Source organism: Mobula hypostoma, chromosome 8, assembly GCF_963921235.1.
Source record: "Mobula hypostoma chromosome 8, sMobHyp1.1, whole genome shotgun sequence".
Classification (NCBI taxonomy): domain Eukaryota; kingdom Metazoa; phylum Chordata; class Chondrichthyes; order Myliobatiformes; family Myliobatidae; genus Mobula; species Mobula hypostoma.
In genome coordinates, this window is record NC_086104.1 from 79,808,305 (window position 1) to 79,820,795 (window position 12,491).

The following is a 12,491-nucleotide window of genomic DNA, read 5'->3' on the forward strand; positions in this document are numbered from 1 at the left end:
CTGCATGACATGGAGACTCCAATGCACATGATCAAAGAAAGCTACAGAGGACTATCGACCCAGCTAGCTCCATCAATGAAGGTATCTTCAGAATGCGATGCCTCAAGAAGGCAGCATCTATCATTAAGGACCCTCACTGTGCAGGATATGCCACTTCTCAACACTACCACCAGGGCAAAGGTCACTTTCGCTTCAGCTAGCGACTTAATATAGGGGATGATAGCCCCCCAGCCCAGCCAAATTTAAGAAATCTCATTTGGGTGGATGCTGCGCGATGTGTCCCGTTACAAATCAGTACCACGAAATAAACAGTACACAATATGTGATTAAATGATTGGGCTTTATAATTCTTAATTTGACTGTATGGTGAGTAAAGAAAACAAAAAAAAGGAAAAAGGGCCCATTCTCATAAAACAGTCTGATGCGCAATGTTGGAGCTCACTGATAAGGTCATTTGTCCTCCATCGACCTCCTCCGATCACCACTGACCTTCGGACCCTCACTCCAAGTCCACTCCCCCCAGCGGTCTACCAACTCTCTCCATTCATGTCTTCTCTCCTCATCTATCCCCGGCAAAAGGCTGCGAATTCCCGGCTCCCAGACACACAAGAAAGAACAACATCCCGCCCATTGACTAGCATGTCCCGTTATCTCTAGTCGTAACCCAAGCATTGCTGCTACAGAGAAACCATTACCTCAGCAGTGAAACATTACAGAGAAGCCATTACATTAGCAGTGAAACCTTACAGCGTGTTACAGGAGCAAAACTTTTTAGGAACAATTTCTTCCCCTCCACCATCAGATTTCTGAATGGCTCATGAACCCATGAATACTACCTTACTATTTTGTTCTCTTTTTGCACTATTTTTTTTAAATGTTTCTTATTGTAACTTATAGAATTTTCTATGTATTACACTGTACTGTTGCCACAAAACAATATGATTCAGATTCGGATTTATTTAGCACATGTACACTGAAACATACAGTGAAACGTGTTGTTTGCGTCAACAGCCAACACACCCAAGGATGTACTGGGGACATCCTGCAAGTGTCCCCACACATTCCAGTGGTAACACAGCATTCCCAAAATGCTCAGCAGAACAACACAGATCATACCAAGAAATGAAGCAACAACTGGAAAAAAATGTTCTTTCCTCCCTCCCTATGTACTCACTCGTCCTAGCACATAACAACCCTCTAACCCCAGGACAGGCTGTCTTTGGCATCTAGCTTCCTGCAGACTCATGGATTCACAGGCACTGAGCCACAACTTCCCCAGCAGGCTTTTAGAGATTCGCAAACTTGGGCCTCGATTGGACTTCTTATTGATCACTGGGCTTCGATCTCAGTTATCAACCTAGGACTTGCAGATGATGATGAATGAGGCCCATGGATGAAGGCCAGAACTGCAGGCCTTGAACTTTAGACTCGCTGATGATAGAAACCTGAAAACTAGGCCTCGAACTCCTAGTTTTCTGCTGGCCTTCGAAAGCAGAAGGGACAAGACTTAGACACCATTCTGTCCTTCAAATCCCCTACATCGCTGTCCCTAAACCCTAACTTGACCCCTAACTCCCGTCTTTGTCCTCATGACCATCTCTATAAACCTAAAAAATCCTAAAAACTAAATTTGAGCCCCAACCTCAATTGAGACCGCAGCTCGTTGCCATCATATGTATCAGTGACAATAATCCTGATTCAGATTATGGTCTAAGGCGATGCCATACTGCCAGAAACAGCAATCTAAAATCTCATTTATATTATCCCAAAAATAAATGGGTTGCAGAGTTAAAAATCTGGCCTAATATTGAGTGCAGCAATGTTTCAAACTTCCCGAATGTCTCGTTCCATCAGGTACTTGACAATTATTTTTCACTGTGATTTTTGTTTGTCTAGCTGCTGATTTCGGCATAAAACTTGCCCAAGTGGTATCAACAGTTTTGCAACATGCAAAATATGTTCGCAGTGAGCTCACTATTCTGAGAGATGACAGTCCTAACTTCTTCACAGAAACTGTGAATACTTAAAGAATGAAAGTGTTTTATTTCTCCTCGTAGAATCTGTGATTTGTAGCAGCTTCAGCAGCCTCGTGTGTGTTTAGACTGGTTTGCTAATGGAGGCTGACACAGTGGTCTTTCTGGACTCAGGATCATTCCAGTCTGTTGCTGATCTTAGCCATTTCATTGTGCTGCAGTTGCTGCACATGGGTGCATCAGGAAGCTCACCAAATGGCATACTGAAGGAGAGACTTCAGACAGTATTATCAGCAATTACCTGCATTGCAAGCTTCCCCAATGCATTAATTCAAAACTACACTCATATTGGCAACATTCCTGTCAATCTCTTGCCAGGAGCATCTGGCTGTAGCTCCTGTGGGTATCTATAGAGCTAAAAACATGTCCTCTATATAAACACCATTCTTCACCAGCTATTCAGATCCTTCTGATCATCCCCATCGCCCTACTGTGGAATATTTTACCATCACATTTCCTTCACTACACTATTTGTTCTTTCAGTTGCAACACTCACCAGTGGATAGAAGAGTGTGATTCTCAGTGTGGTATATTCCCTTTAAGAGCTGACTTAAGGCATCGTACCTGTGAGGCTAAATGCAGAGACCCGTGTAAGCTTGCAACAGCTTGATGCAGAACATCTCAATCAGCATCAGTGCAGCATTACACCAGATACTGTGAACTAACTCCATCGGTAAGCTTGCAGATGATATCACTGTAGTTGTCTATATCTCAAATAGCAAAGATCTGGAGTACAGGAAGGAGAAAGAAACCTTAGTATTATGGTGCCATGGCGGCAAGCTTTCCCTCAATGTCAGCAAAACAACTGATCATTAACTTCGTATAGGGGTGGGGGGGGGCGGAGAGGAGTCCTGTCTACATCAAGGGTTCTGAGGTTGAGAGGTTTGAGAACTTCAAGTTCCTATGAGTGAACATCAGTAATAGCCTGTCCCTTAGACATCATGGCCAAGAAAGACCTCCTCTGATTCTACCTCCTCAGGAAACTAAAGAAATCTGGCATGTCCCCATGAACCCTTACTAATTCTTATCACTAGACCACTGAAAGCATCCTACCTGGATGCCTAACAGCTTGGTATGGAAGCTGCTCTGCCATGACCACAAGAAGCCGCAGAGTAGTGGACCCAGCTCAGCACATGATGGAAACTGGACTCTTCTGCGTGGACTCTATCTATACTTCTCACTGCCTCAGGAAAGCAGTAGCATAATCAAAGACCCTACTCACCAAGGACATTCTCTCTTCTCCTTCCCTTCCATCGGCCAAAAGTTACAAAAGCCTGAAAGAAAGGTCAACTTCTACCCCACTGTTAAAAGACTATTATCTAGTATGATAAGATGGACTCTTGACCTCATAGTCTACCTCATTATGATCTTGTACTTTATCATCTACCTGCACTGCACTTTGTCTGCAGTTGTTATAATTTATTCTACATTCTGTTATTGTTTTACCTTGTTCTACCTCAATGCACTGTGTAATGAAATGATCTATATGTACAATATGCAAGATGAGACTTTCACTGTACCTTGGTACATGGGGCAATAATAATCTAATTCACTATCACAATTGCAGTTCTCCACGTTGCTGCAACTATTACGTACAGCAACAGGACAGCCGAGAATGCCATTACAAAGCAGGGATTGCTACTTCTAGCCCACTGTGTTTTAGATGAACTATTATACTGAAGCATTTCTACATCTCAGATGACCATAAATGATCACTTGCCATTCTTATGAAGTGGAGAAATGGATTTTTCTTCGGTGTCTTGGCCAAAACACATTTCCTAGCCAAGAGTAGAATAAGAAACAAAAAATACTCATCATTATTACATTGTTCTTTGTGGAAGCTTTATGGGCACACACTGCATTAACATTGCACACGAATGTACATGAATGAATGTTCTCTCAAATGCAACATCAAATGAAATGTTATAGAGATACTCCAGAACTCTTATTCATATAATAGGCCACAAATTAATAAAAAATCCATTCCCAGGAGCAATAAGTGTGTGGAATTGATTCTATAAATAACATTCTGCATATAGTCAAGGAACAAGAGTATGAAGACAAGAAATGGACTGAGTTATAGGAAGAGACTGGACTTACTAGGACTTTTATCCTTGCAGCATAGGAGACTGAAAGTGACCTTACAGAGGGGGACAAGATGATGAGGGGAGGTTTATATGTGGAATGAAATGCCAGTGGAAGTGGTTGAGAAAGTACGATGACAACTTATACAAGACGGTTGGATGGGTACATGGACAGGAAATATTTAGGAGGTTTTAGGCCAGATGCTGACAAATAAGACTAGGTTGAATGAGCATCTTGTTTGGCATGGACCGATTGGGCCAAAGAGTCATTTCCCTGCTGCATGATTCTTTGACTCAAGGGGGTGGCTTGAGCCTCTTCCACTATTGAATTAAATTATTATGGATCCGACAAACTCCATGCCGGCTTTAGTTTATATACCCGCATCTGGAAAACAGAGATTGATCCATCTCGGTCTTAAATTTAACTGCCTCGACCACAACTGGCATCTTTGGGTGAGTTCCAAATATCGACCATCCTTTGAAATGTTTTCTGAAATGCTTGGATATAGTTTTGACTAGGAACACCCACCGAGACAGGCAAAGAAATGGTCTCCCTGTAGGGTAAACTGAAGGAAACTGTTTATTCAATGGAATCATCCTCAACCTTCCAGAGCAAGAAGTAATCTGCTGAAGGAACTCAGTGAGTCAAGCAGCATCTGTGGAGGGTGGGGAGGGAAAGGAATTATCTATGGTTGCAGTGGAAAGCCTGCATCAGGACTGCCTTAATCGTTTCATCTTATCACAGAGTCCAGGCTTCATTCTGGTTGATTTTTCCAATTGGCAGGAAAGCGTTTTCCTTTTCTGTATGCTTTTCACACATGCAGAGCAAACTGTCTCTGAACTTCTTCTGATGCATTTACATTCATAATTACTTGCAGTACCTGCGCGCGAGCCTTTGGAGAAACTCTGTACCACGTTTCACAAAACCCTCCACAAATCAGAGCTTTGCAAACTCTCACTACTTAGACAATGCTTCTTTTGTTAATGCTAAGTGAGCAATTTCACATTTTCCTATCATAGGCACCACTCACTTACCCCTATTTTAGCCTCCTGATGTCCCTGTTATAACTTATTTCCCTGCCTATCATTTATGAACACCAAATACCTTTGATCAATAAAACAAAGTTCTTGAACTAAACCAATTAGAAATTGTGGCCCCTACACTGATCCTCCAGATATGCCATTCATAACACTTTCCCAACCAGAAAAGGGTCTGCTTAAGACTACTCTTATTTTCTTGCCAATCTTCTACCCAAACCAATATGTTATCTATTACATGATGAGATTTTACTGTCTGTAGGTACCTCACCAGAAACCAGAAGTTTTATCAGTTGTTCTTCCACTCTTTCTTTCTATTGAAGTAATAGTACTGGGGCAAATCCTATGGCATAATATTGATTAAATGAACTTGATTTGGAATTTAGTTAAACAATTACTCCAACAATCTTTACAAAACATGCCTCTTTAAGGCTTCCTTACCAGAGCACGTAGACCTTACAATTACTCTGCTAGAGACCAGCAATGTTGGAGAATTAATGAACTTCCAGAGCATCTCACGTAAGTCTTTGAAAAGACATGATGTGAATTAAGATTTGTTATCCGAGGCAACTCTTTGGATGTGTCATAGTTTACAAATATCTGTGTGTTCTAATTCACCCATTCAAATTTAAAATTAATGCTGAAAAGGGTTTGGAAGTAGTCACTGTCTCTCTGGTAGAAAGCCAACATGAGCTCTAGGAAGTGATCACATTGAGTAACTAGTTGTCTTTGGTTGATTCAATTCTGCACCTGTGACAGACACAAAACCTTCCCGAATTTGTCCCTCTCTGACTAATACGTTGAGGTTCTGGGAACAGTCTTTACATTTACAATAATTTGCAAGTACTTAATTTAAGACTCATTTGGTCAAGATGTTAATGACGACTACTCCATATCCACTTTAAATATCCTTGCTCAGTGGTGAGTTCATCTTTCTACTGTGAACACACAGATGCAAAAATACATCAGAATCTGAACCAGAATCACTTTATCACCAATATGTGAAACAAACCAGAATTGATTGTGCAACATACACAAAATGCTGGAGGAACTCAGCAGGCCAGGCAGCATCTATGGAAAAAAAGTACCGTTGCGTCTTGGCCTGAAACATCGACTGTACTGCTTTTCACAGATGCTACCTGGCCTGCTGAGTTCCTCCAGCATTTTGTGTGTGTTGCTCAGACTTCCAGCATCTGCAGATTTTCTCTTGTTTCAGAATTGATTGTGGTTCGGTGAAACACAATCATAAAACAAGGGACAATACCGTAACACACATCACAATCCATACCAGCAATTTACAAGACAATAGCGTAGACACCCATAAGCAACCAACAGTTAGCAGGATGGTCACATGTGCAAAATGTGAACATATGAACAGACTTAATACTAATCCACAGAACAAGGGAAGCAGGAAAGACCATTTAACAGATGCTGTGCAGGCCAGTTACTATACTTGAGTGAGTTTTGTTGAGAAGCTGGATAGTAACAGGAAAGAAGCTTCGGAGATGATGTGTCACCCTGATGGTGATGGACTTGTAGTATCTCCCTGATGACTGTTTGGTGAAGAGATGAATGTAGGGTGTAGCAGTATTTTTTTGAGCTCTTTTCTTCGCTCTGGCAATGAACAGGTCTTTTAATGTTGATAGTCAGCAGCCAATGATCTTGTTTACTGAGTGGACCACTCGCTGTAACCTGGACTTGGAAAGGGAGGAGGCGGCAGGAAACCAAACTATGACAGAGGTGGTCACAACACTCTCAATGATGGCTGAATGAAAATTCATCAGGATACGCCCTGAGATATTAGTTTCCTAAGCAGGCTTAAGAAGAACAATCTCTGTTGGGCTTTCCACGTGATAAGTGTAACATGCTTGTTCCACTTCACTGTACTGGTAATGGTAGTCCCCAAGAATATGGCCACAGACACACCCTGACCATTAATTTCCAAGGAGCGGAGCAGGTCAGGATTTGTCAGAGAAAGTCAACCCTCATTTCCACTGTCTTGATAGCATTAAGATCCAAGCTGTTATCAGCACACAAAGCTGCAAGACCATCTACCTCTCTTTGACAGCAGGTCTCATCGCTTTTAGAAACGAGACCAACTACAGTTGTGTCATCTACGAACTGTAGGATTTTAATGGATTTGTTTACAGAGATACAGTCATTAGTATAAAATTAGAACAGGAGGAGTGAAAGAACGCAGCTCTGGGGAGTGCCTGTGCTTATTGACATTGGATCAGACAATTTGGAGCCCAGCCTTACATACTAATTCCTTCCTGTCAGCAGGTTTGTAATCCACTGACAGATGCTTATCTACATTTGGACCAATCTTTGACAGTATGCTCATACATTCAGCTCAGAATCATATCTCACTGTCTAAAAACAAAATATGTTAGATGTTGGAAATCTGAAATAAAAGCAGAAAATGCTGGAAATGTGGACGGCGAAACAAAGTTAATGTTTCATATCCATAATTTTTCATGCAGTCCATCTTAGTCTTTTCCTCATGATTTCTGCAGTTGTAACTGGAAAATCTTCATCCATGAATTATGGGGTACAGAAATCATCTAGTAATACACTGGATAAAGCATCCTCGACTGAGTTTTTTTTTGAAGATTGATAATTGTATAGTCATTTTGAAAATGGTTCCTTAAGGTTGTCATAACTGGGGAGGTAGTGGGGATAAGCTCCCACTACCTATTAAATGCTCCCAATAGCATGCACCTCAAGCAGCCTCTGACAACCAAATCCAGCTCCTGCCCTTCACATGAAGCTTAGCTCCTAAGCCTGGTGGAATTGTTTCTACTGACAAAAGAAGGTGCAAAGGTGAGTTACTGGTGCCTTAAAACCAGTTGCTTCGGGCAGATGGGCTAGTCAGCCCTGGTTGGCAGTTCACCTAGGAGAAAAACTCTGATCGCAAACCTCCACTGACCTGAAGCTATACCCACTCATGGGGAAGGCTTTGGGAGTAAACCCTGAGGAAAAAGTCTGGAGCTGGAGTCCAACATTGAGTTCAGCACTGACTGGCAACGCATGCAAACCTGTTGATATCAGACTGTACTGGTCTTGGCTGTTCCTTTGGATTCATCAGCTCTGTGCAGAGGTGGAGTCTACTGCATGGACAACAGGTTGGTCTCCATATCGTACTGCCCTGGCTTGCATTCTGGCTTGCGCATCATGTAGACAGCTAGGACACAATATCTATCATCAACTCTGACCAACAGAGGAGCCTCATATTGAAAATACATAATCATCCAATTAATGATTGTATTCACCTGATTTTACAAAGAATGGCTAATAGGGATTTACGTTTTGTGGCTAAAATGAAAAACCTTTCCAAAGCATATTGATGAATCCTCTTCACCCCAAAACTGATGGTTAGTGCTTCTTCCTTCCTCTGTACATAATTAGAACATAGAACATAGCACACAGTAAAGGGCCTTCCATTCCCTGCCTGTTCATGTGCCTGTCTAAATGCCATCTAAATGTCACTATCATATCTAATTCCACCATCATTCCCACCCCTCCTGACCTCCACACACACCCTGACATCAGACACTGACCACATTCTGTGTGAATCTACTTTAAACTCTCCTCCACCCCATCTCAAATCTGCACTGTGCCGTTGATATTTCTGTGCACAACTACACTTCAATTAGATAAAAGCACGCACGCGGGAGATGGCTTTAACTGCAGTATTCACATTGCAGCGAGAGAGAGAGAGAGAACAATGTGCATGCATAGACGGCAGGTTGATACACATGTGCAAACAACAGATAATACGTAGTGCTAAGGGGTGGGGGTCATTGTTCTAAAAGAAATAGATCCATACATTACACTTCTTCCCCCTTTAGATTAATGCAACATAAAACTGTATACGTACAAAGTATTCAATTTCCCTTTCATAAACCCATATTTCAAATAAACATGCTGTCACAATAACAGTACATAACTAACTTCACAATTCTAAAGAATCAATCTTTTAGTGGTGCTCTGTGACGTTCTCAGTTTCTGGAGTTACGTTGCTGTCAGTGACATGATCATCACTGAGAGGTAAGTCCAGTGACTGTAATGTATCTGTCTTGTTGGACACAATTGACTCAGGTGTGTTCTTTGGTTGAGCATCCAGTATCTGGTCCAAATGACGTCTCTATGTCTGATCTCCAACATCCACTGTGTATATCAGTGGTCCAGTTCTTGTAGCTATCCTATCAAGTGTCCACTTGTCCTCTTGGTAATCAAGCGGTAGCACTTCCTGTCCAATCTCGAAGCTCCTTGCTGCTTCACTTGGCAACTGACTGAACTGTTTATACTGCACTTCCCTCCGTAGATCTGGTTTCAGGAGGTCTATGTGAGATCTCAGATTCCTGCTCACGAACAGCTTTGCAGGTGTTTGATTTGTTGTCGCATGAACAGATTTCCGATACACAAGAAGGAAGTTGTCCACATTGTGCTGTAAAGAAATATCCTCCTTGTGCATCGCTTTAATGGACTTCTTGAAGGTTTGAATAAACCTTTCAGCAAACCCATTTGTTGCTAAGTGTTGAGGAGCTGAACTGAAACGTCTGATGCTATTTTTCTTCATGAACAGTCAGAATTCTTCTGACGTGTATCGTGGTCCGTTATGACTCACAGTTTGTTCTGGTAAGCCATTTCTGGCAAAGGTAGTCCTCAGAGCAGAGACAGTCTTTGCTGAGGTAGTTGACTTCATTGCTATAACCTCGGGCCGCTTTGAATGAGTATCCACAGCAATCAGAAACATGGAGTCCATGAATGACCCAGCAAAGTCAATATGTACTCTTTGCCATACTGACAATGGCCACTCCCACAGGTGTAATGGTACCTGTGGGGGTGCATTTTGAACTTTTTGGCATCCTGACAGCTTTTGGCCAAGTCTTCAATCTGTTTATCTACTCACAGATAGGCTGTGTCAAGTCAACCTTTGAAAACCTCTCTCTGCCTGTCAATGATGCGAAAGTATCTTCTATTCATGGCAGGAGGTACTGCACAGTATGCAGCACCAGGTTGATGCTCACTTTGAAATCCCCACATATGCGAATGGCTCCGGTCTTGCCTTTCTTCATCACTGCGACGACAGGCGTGGCCTAATTGCTCCACTCAATTTTGGAGGGAATTCCAGATACCTCCAAGCTCTGCAGTTCAGCATCACAATGTGTAAGGCAGTGAGCACACTTTATAGAATCTTGGTGTTACTGTTTCATCCCAATTCAATTCTGGCCTTCATATCATTGAGTTTAAAAATCCCCTTCTCATTAGCAGTAAGCAGCTGTGCCAGTCTCTGGTTAGTGCTATCATATGGGCTGCAGTTGCCTGTTGATGTCACACTGCTAGCTTTGATTGAGTGCCAGTCTATTTGGATTTTTCCCAACCATTCACGTCCAAAAAGTGCTGACCTCGACTTTTCAATACATAAAACTCTAACAGTTGTGTTTGGCCTCCATACATCATACTTACTTTCAGTTTGCAATTGGAAGACACTTTTTCACCTGTGTAAGTCTTTAGCATCACTGAGGACTTCTGTAATGGCATCTCAGAAAACAGTCTGTTGTAGTCAGCCTCTGGAATTATGGACAAGCTGACCCTGTATCCAGCTCCATTTTCAGTTCTACAAGAGACACATCCATTGTGATCCAGATGATTTTGTGTTTGCTTCAGTTATACTATGCAGTTCTATGCAAGACAATTTCCTTTGTCAGACTCTATGTTGTTTGATTCTGTTTTACATTCAGTAACTTTCTGCATTTGCTTATTTTTGAGTTTGAGACTTTTCACTCAGTTGTGCTTTTTGTCTGCCTTGCACATTTTCTCTATGTGACCTTGTCTATGACACTTTCTGAAGACTTTTCCTTTGAACCAACAGTCTTATGCATCATGGGAGGATTTGCACATCAATATCATCTTTGGCTTTTTGTACCATTCAGGGACATTTTGTGCATTTCACATTCTAACCTCCTTTTCCGTAGTTCTGCTGCATTCTGTAATGATATTGCAATGATCAATGCCCATTTTAAGATTAGGTCTCTTTCAAATAATAGGCTCTTTTGAGTGCTTTGACTATGTATGCCACGTACAAGCTTGTCCCTTAGTGCTTCAGAAAGTCCATCTTTACAGTCACAGTACAGGGAAGGTTTGCGCAGTTCTGCAATATACTCAGACATGTTTTCATCTTTTGACCGGTTCCTTTTGTAAAATCTAATCTCCCAGCTATTACCGGTGATGTAATGCTCAAGTGATTTTGTAAAATTGTAACAATTTCATTGAACATCTTGCTTGTTGGCTTTGCAGGGGTTACTAAGTTACGGTACGTTCTTGCACCCATTAAGCTAAGAAACATAGGGGCTTTCTTTTGCTTCTCCACGTTGTTCGTGTTACAATAAAGTTCGACCTTCTTGATATACAACTCCCTGTCTTCATTAACGCTATCAAATTCTGAACTTTTCTGACTAAAGCCATCGCCACATTATTTTCACTTTAAATTTAGCGCGTCTTTCACTATTACTCACGGGCCCTTCGGCTTTCTCATGCTGTTTATCGCTCGCTATTTTGTGTCGTAACTGTCGGTGCAGTTTGTGATATTATCTGACATTCAGATCCCATCCTTGCTCCATCTTGTGATAGTGAATTCAGTATGATCTGCTGCTCACACCCTGACTGAATGAGTTTTATGCTCTCTGCAGGCCCTATTTTTTCATCTCCATTTTTTGTTGGTTGTATGCTGCTGCTTTCGTGTGCCTCGCTCAGTAGTAGATGGCAATGAGTAGCTCCTTGAGATTCCACTGGTAATGGCCTTATTTTCCCACTTTAAAGGTACAGAAATGCAGTGAATGGCTGCAATTACATCTGCAGCAAGAGTTTTCTCTCCTTGTACTTGAGTCATGCTGATCTTCTTTGAGAAATGCATCTTTACAATCATAAGTTACTGTTCTGATTGTGTTTGATGATGCACGAGGTTTTCCTGGCATTTTCCACTGCCAACTTCACAGAGGTTGCAATTTTGCAAACCCAGATCAGGTGCATGACTCTGAATGCTTAGTATTTTAAGTTGAGTAGTTGAGTCAATTTGTTAATGTAACCATGCACAAATTTAGTATTGCAGTATACAGGTTAAAAAAATTACCATCTCTGCAAACATTTAATGTAACAACCTAATCACTGGTTCCCTGTCCTAACCTCTTCAATATTTGAAGAGTCCGTGGAATGGAACATTTTTCAATTTTCTGCGATACTTCTAAGAAAGGAGGACATGCAGCTGTCGGGGGTGGGGTGGGGGGGGTGGTGGCAGGAGGAGCTGCCAAATCGGCAGCAAGCAGACCTTCAT

At 41.8% G+C, this 12,491-nt stretch overlaps 1 protein-coding gene across 4 annotated transcripts in view; it reads right to left on the reverse strand.

The window, feature by feature from the left end:
* Positions 1–12,491, reverse strand: part of plcb1 (phospholipase C beta 1) — a 958,218-nt gene that overhangs the window by 454,326 nt on the left and 491,401 nt on the right. Inside the window, exon 1 of one of the 4 annotated variants that reach the window (XM_063056187.1) lies at positions 10,628–10,762. The exons of the other annotated variants lie outside the window; for them this stretch is intronic. Coding sequence (XP_062912257.1) covers positions 10,628–10,702 — 75 coding nt within the window. The 5' untranslated portion in view covers positions 10,703–10,762. Of the gene's footprint in view, positions 1–10,627; positions 10,763–12,491 lie in introns of those variants that run through there. 4 annotated transcript variants of the gene reach the window in all.